The sequence below is a fragment of the Oncorhynchus mykiss genome, chromosome 13 (assembly GCF_057628025.1).
Source record: "Oncorhynchus mykiss isolate SJ-2025 chromosome 13, ASM5762802v1, whole genome shotgun sequence".
NCBI lineage: Eukaryota > Metazoa > Chordata > Actinopteri > Salmoniformes > Salmonidae > Oncorhynchus > Oncorhynchus mykiss.
In genome coordinates this window covers 3680001-3687500 of record NC_143034.1, presented here as the reverse complement: position 1 = coordinate 3687500, position 7500 = coordinate 3680001, and the positions used below count along the sequence as shown (strand labels likewise).

General features: G+C 42.1%; 1 protein-coding gene across 1 annotated transcript in view; it reads right to left on the bottom strand.

Annotated features, from left to right (window-relative positions):
• Positions 1–7500, bottom strand: part of LOC118940215 (glutamate receptor ionotropic, NMDA 2A) — a 196699-nt gene that overhangs the window by 82554 nt on the left and 106645 nt on the right. The window contains exon 8 of the mRNA XM_090194736.1: positions 6661–6775. Within this exon, the coding sequence (XP_090050862.1) occupies positions 6661–6775 (115 nt within the window). The remainder of the gene's footprint in view (positions 1–6660; positions 6776–7500) is intronic.

The following is a 7500-nucleotide window of genomic DNA, read 5'->3' as shown; positions in this document are numbered from 1 at the left end:
ATAATAACACAGTGGGGCATTCTACTCCTTTAGAGAAAGGGCTAATGATGTATAATAACACAGTGGGGCATTCTACTCCTTTAGAGAAAGGGCTAATGATGTATAATAACACAGTGGGGCATTCTACTCCTTTAGAGAAAGGGCTAATGATGTATAATAACACAGTGGGGCATTCTACTCCTTTAGAGAAAGGGCTAATGATGTATAATAACACAGTGGGAGACAATGGGCCTTCTACTCCTTTAGAGAAAGGGCTAATGATGTATAATGACACAGTGGGGCATTCTACTCCTTTAGAGAAAGGACTAATGATGTATAATAACACAGTGGGAGACAATGGGCCTTCTACTCCTTTAGAGAAAGGGCTAATGATGTATAATAACACAGTGGGAGACAATGGGCCTTCTACTCCTTTAGAGAAAGGGCTAATGATGTATAATAACACAGTGGGAGACAATGGGCCTTCTACTCCTTTAGAGAAAGGGCTAATGATGTATAATAACACAGTGGGAGACAATGGGCCTTCTACTCCTTTAGGGAAAGGGCTAATGATGTATAATAACACAGTGGGGCATTCTACTCCTTTAGAGAAAGGGCTAATGATGTATAATAACACAGTGGGGCCTTCTACTCCTTTAGAGAAAGGGCTAATGATGTATAATAACACAGTGGGGCATTCTACTCCTTTAGAGAAAGGGCTAATGATGTATAATAACACAGTGGGAGACAATGGGCCTTCTACTCCTTTAGGGAAAGGGCTAATGATGTATAATAACACAGTGGGAGACAATGGGCCTTCTACTCCTTTAGAGAAAGGGCTAATGATGTATAATAACACAGTGGGAGACAATGGGCCTTCTACTCCTTTAGAGAAAGGGCTAATGATGTATAATAACACAGTGGGGCCTTCTACTCCTTTAGAGAAAGGGCTAATGATGTATAATAACACAGTGGGAGACAATGGGCCTTCTACTCCTTTAGAGAAAGGGCTAATGATGTATAATAACACAGTGGGAGACAATGGGCCTTCTACTCCTTTAGAGAAAGGGCTAATGATGGATAATAACACAGTGGGAGACAATGGGCCTTCTACTCCTTTAGAGAAAGGGCTAATGATGTATAATAACACAGTGGGAGACAATGGGCCTTCTACTCCTTTAGAGAAAGGGCTAATGATGTATAATAACACAGTGGGGCATTCTACTTCTTTAGAGAAAGTGCTAATGATGTATAATAACACAGTGGGAGACAATGGGCCTTCTACTCCTTTAGAGAAAGGGCTAATGATGTATAATAACAAAGTGGGAGACAATGGGCATTCTACTCCTTTAGAGAAAGGGCTAATGATGTATAATAACACAGTGGGGCATTCTACTCCTTTAGAGAAAGGGCTAATGATGTATAATAACACAGTGGGGCATTCTACTCCTTTAGAGAAAGGGCTAATGATGTATAATAACACAGTGGGGCATTCTACTCCTTTAGAGAAAGGGCTAATGATGTATAATAACACAGTGGGGCATTCTACTCCTTTAGAGAAAGGGCTAATGATGTATAATAACACAGTGGGGCATTCTACTCCTTTAGAGAAAGGGCTAACGATGTATAATAACACAGTGGGGCATTCTACTCCTTTAGAGAAAGGGCTAATGATGTATAATAACACAGTGGGAGACAATGGGCCTTCTACTCCTTTAGAGAAAGGGCTAATGATGTATAATGACACAGTGGGGCATTCTACTCCTTTAGAGAAAGGACTAATGATGTATAATAACACAGTGGGAGACAATGGGCCTTCTACTCCTTTAGAGAAAGGGCTAATGATGTATAATAACACAGTGGGAGACAATGGGCCTTCTACTCCTTTAGAGAAAGGGCTAATGATGTATAATAACACAGTGGGAGACAATGGGCCTTCTACTCCTTTAGAGAAAGGGCTAATGATGTATAATAACACAGTGGGAGACAATGGGCCTTCTACTCCTTTAGGGAAAGGGCTAATGATGTATAATAACACAGTGGGGCATTCTACTCCTTTAGAGAAAGGGCTAATGATGTATAATAACACAGTGGGGCCTTCTACTCCTTTAGAGAAAGGGCTAATGATGTATAATAACACAGTGGGGCATTCTACTCCTTTAGAGAAAGGGCTAATGATGTATAATAACACAGTGGGAGACAATGGGCCTTCTACTCCTTTAGGGAAAGGGCTAATGATGTATAATAACACAGTGGGAGACAATGGGCCTTCTACTCCTTTAGAGAAAGGGCTAATGATGTATAATAACACAGTGGGAGACAATGGGCCTTCTACTCCTTTAGAGAAAGGGCTAATGATGTATAATAACACAGTGGGAGACAATGGGCCTTCTACTCCTTTAGAGAAAGGGCTAATGATGTATAATAACACAGTGGGAGACAATGGGCCTTCTACTCCTTTAGAGAAAGGGCTAATGATGTATAATAACAGTGGGAGACAATGGGCCTTCTACTTCTTTAGAGAAAGGGCTAATGATGTATAATAACACAGTGGGGCCTTCTACTCCTTTAGAGAAAGGGCTAATGATGTATAATAACACAGTGGGAGACAATGGGCCTTCTACTCCTTTAGAGAAAGGGCTAATGATGTATAATAACACAGTGGGTCCTTCTACTCCTTTAGAGAAAGAGCTAATGATGTATAATAACACTGTGGGGCCTTCTACTCCTTTAGAGAAAGGGCTAATGATGTATAATAACACAATGGGCCTTCTACTCCTTTAGAGAAAGGGCTAATGATGTATAATAACACAGTGGGAGACAATGGGCCTTCTACTCCTTTAGAGAAAGGGCTAATGATGTTTAAATAATAATAATAAGAAGAAGAATTCTAACTATATTATTGTTTTCAAAGAGATACAATCAGGAGTTTTATTTGCTAGTCTCTGGGTAGATAAGTCTAGCTAACTACAAGTCAGCCATTGGCTTGGCCATCGGAAGCTAGATAGAAGGAATCTGCCAATCAACTGCATTAGAACTTTTTGACTGTTGTGACAGTGGAATAAACCAATCACATTTTGACCTAATGGGTGGGACAGCAGGTCACTGTGCAATAGGGGGCAGTAGCTTTCCCACAGGGCTAGCTAGCTAGTTTTCGTTGTAGGCTAGTTTGCTGCGTCTGCAGCAGGTGTTACCGAAGAAGATGTTGTTGCTAATTTTGTTAGCTTGTTCCTTTTCAAGAATAACTTTCAACAGGAAGTTGAGTTCCAAATGATCATCATCTGGTGAGTGGAACTGTGTTTGTTTTATTGCAGTGTGCCTGCTGTTGTCAGACATCTCTTTGGGGTGCTTGCTGTTGTCAGACATCTCTTTGGTGTGCTTCCTGTTGTCAGACATCTCTTTGGTGTGCTTCCTGTTGTCAGACATCTCTTTGGGGTGCTTCCTGTTGTCAGACATCTCTTTGGTGTGCTTCCTGTTGTCAGACATCTCTTTCGTGTGCCTGCTATTGTCAGACATCTCTTTGGTGTTGCTTCCTGTTGTCAGACATCTCTTTGGTGTGCTTCCTGTTGTCAGACATCTCTTTGGGGTGCTTGCTGTTGTCAGACATCTCTTTGGTGTGCTTCCTGCTGTCAGACATCTCTTTCGTGTGCCTGCTATTGTCAGACATCTCTTTGGTGTGCTTCCTGTTGTCAGACATCTCTTTGGTGTGCTTCCTGTTGTCAGACATCTCTTTTGTGTGCCTGCTATTGTCAGACATCTCTTTTGTGTGCTTCCTGTTGTCAGACGTCTCTTTGGTGTGCTTCCTGTTGTCAGACGTCTCTTTGGTGTGCTTCCTGTTGTCAGACGTCTCTTTGGTGTGCTTCCTGTTCTCAGACATCTCTTTGGGGTGCCTACTGCTGTCAGACATCTCTTTGGTGTGCTTCCTGTTGTCAGACGTCTCTTTGGTGTGCTTCCTGTTGTCAGACGTCTCTTTGGTGTGCTTCCTGTTGTCAGACGTCTCTTTGGTGTGCTTCCTGTTCTCAGACATCTCTTTGGGGTGCTTCCTGTTCTCAGACATCTCTTTGGGGTGCTTCCTGTTCTCAGACATCTCTTTGGGGTGCCTACTGCTGTCAGACATAACGTCAGCGTGTGAAACACTGTTGCATTTAAACCTCAGGTCACTGGTTACTTATGTGTGCTAAGCGTGAAGTATTTGTCAACGTCATGTGGACTAAATGGTTTCCAACACCTGGTTTTCACACCCGTTGTTGCCTTCGTTAGCATTTCACTGGTCGATGTCATCAGTTGAATGTCTTTCCAACACCTGGTTTTCACACCCGTTGTTGCCTTCGTTAGCATTTCACTGGTCGATGTCATCAGTTGAATGTCTTTCCAACACCTGGTTTTCACATCCGTTGTTGCCTTCGTTAGCATTTCACTGGTAGATGTCATCAGTTGAAGGTCTTTCCAACACCTGGTTTTCACACCCGCTGTTTCTTTCGTTAGCATTTCACTGGTAGATGTCATCAGTTGAAGGTCTTTCCAACACCTGGTTTTCACACCCGTTGTTTCTTTCGTTGGCATTCCACTGGTCGATGTCATCAGTTGAAATGTCTTTCCAACACCTGGTTTTCACACCCGTTGTTGCCTTCGTTAGCATTTCACTGGTAGATGTCATCAGTTGAATGGTTTCCAACACCTGGTTTTCACACCCGTTGTTTCCTTCGTTAGCATTTCACTGGTCGATGTCATCAGTTGAAATGTCTTTCCAACACCTGGTTTTCACACCCGTTGTTTCCTTCGTTAGCATTTCACTGGTCGATGTCATCAGTTGAATGTCTTTCCAACACCTGGTTTTCACACCCGTTGTTTCCTTCGTTAGCATTTCACTGGTCGATGTCATCAGTTGAATGTCTTTCCAACACCTGGTTTTCACACCCGTTGTTGCCTTCGTTAGCATTTCACTGGTCGATGTCATCAGTTGAATGTCTTTCCAACACCTGGTTTTCACACCCGTTGTTTCCTTCGTTAGCATTTCACTGGTCGATGTCATCAGTTGAATGGTTTCCAACACCTGGTTTTCACACCCGTTGTTTCCTTCGTTAGCATTTCACTGGTCGATGTCATCAGTTGAATGTCTTTCCAACACCTGGTTTTCACACCCGTTGTTGCCTTCGTTAGCATTTCACTGGTCGATGTCATCAGTTGAATGTCTTTCCAACACCTGGTTTTCACACCCGTTGTTTCCTTCGTTAGCATTTCACTGGTCGATGTCATCAGTTGAATGTCTTTCCAACACCTGGTTTTCACACCCGTTGTTGCCTTCGTTAGCATTTCACTGGTCGATGTCATCAGTTGAATGTCTTTCCAACACCTGGTTTTCACAACCGTTGTTTCCTTCGTTAGCATTTCGCTGGTCGATGTCATCAGTTGAATGGTTTCCAACACCTGGTTTTCACACCCGTTGTTTCCTTCGTTAGCATTTCACTGGTCGATGTCATCAGTTGAATGTCTTTCCAACACCTGGTTTTCACACCCGTTGTTGCCTTCGTTAGCATTTCACTGGTCGATGTCATCAGTTGAATGTCTTTCCAACACCTGGTTTTCACAACCGTTGTTTCCTTCGTTAGCATTTCACTGGTCGATGTCATCAGTTGAATGGTTTCCAACACCTGGTTTTCACACCCGTTGTTTCCTTCGTTAGCATTTCACTGGTAGATGTCATCAGTTGAATGTCTTTCCAACACCTGGTTTTCACACCCGTTGTTTCCTTCGTTGGCATTTCACTGGTAGATGTCATCAGTTGAATGGTTTCCAACACCTGGTTTTCACACCCGTTGTTTCCTTCGTTAGCATTTCACTGGTAGATGTCATCAGTTGAATGTCTTTCCAACACCTGGTTTTCACACCCCGTTGATGCCTTCGTTAGCATTTCACTGGTCGATGTCATCAGTTGAATGTCTTTCCTACCCAACCGGCTCATGATTTCTCTACTGTACTACAACAGTAATCCGTAGTATATCTCCACTACACTACTATGATACGTATCAGTAGGAATTAACAAGTGAGTGTACCCAACACCCACTGAAACTAAACTGGGTATGCTGGGTCTTATACCTCCACTACACTACTATGATACGTATCAGTAGGAATTAACAAGTGAGTGTACCCAACGCCCACTGAAACTAAACTGGGTATACTGGGTCTTATACCTCCACTACACTACTATGATACCTATCAGTAGGGATTAACAAGTGAGTGTACCCAACACCCACTGAAACTAAACTGGGTATACTGGGTCTTATATCTCCACTACACTACTATGATACCTATCAGTAGGGATTAACAAGTGAGTGTACCCAACACCCACTGAAACTAAACTGGGTATACTGGGTCTTATATCTCCACTACACTACTATGATACCTATCAGTAGGGATTAACAAGTGAGTGTACCCAACGCCCACTGAAACTAAACTGGGTATACTGGGTCTTATATCTCCACTACACTACTATGATACCTATCAGTAGGGATTAACAAGTGAGTGTACCCAACGCCCACTGAAACTAAACTGGGTATACTGGGTCTTATACCTGGACATAACCTCCACCACTGGCCCTTGGTGTTTTTCTCCTACAGTTTAATGGTAAAAAAATACATTAAATTAAACAGTTAAATAAATACTGATTAAAAACATTGTTACCTTCTCCCATGTCCTATTTGGATGAAGGACAATGACGGACAGTTTGGGGTTGGCTTGGTAACCGTCTACGGTGAAGGACAGGTCCCGCTCCTCGTAGGTCACGTGCATCATGTTCCTGTAACACATAATTCATCACCATCATCATCATCATCATCATCATCATCATCATCATCATCATCATCACCACTATCATCATCATCACTATCATCATCATCATCATCGTCACCACTATCATCATCATCATCACCACTGTCATCATCATCATCACCATCATCACTATCATCATCACTATCATCATCATCATCATCACTATCATCATCATCATCATCATCATCATCATCACTATCATCATCATCACTATTATCAGCATCATCATCATCACCACTATTAGCATCATCACCATCATCATCATCATCATCATCATCATCAGCACCATCATCATCATCATCATCATCATCACTATCATCATCATCACTACCATCATCATCATCACCACTATTAGCATCATCATCACCATCATCATCATCATCATCACTATCATCATCATCATCATCACTACCATCATCATCACCATCATCAGCATCATCATCATCATCATCATCATCATCATCACTATCATCATCATCATCACTATTAGCATCATCATCACCATCATCATCACCATCATCATCATCATCATCATCATCATCATCATCATCATCACTATCATCATCATCATCATCACCATCATCATCACCACCACTATCACTATCATCACTATCATCATCATCATCATCATCATCACTATCATCATCATCACCATCATCATCATCATCATCATCATCATCACCACTATCATCA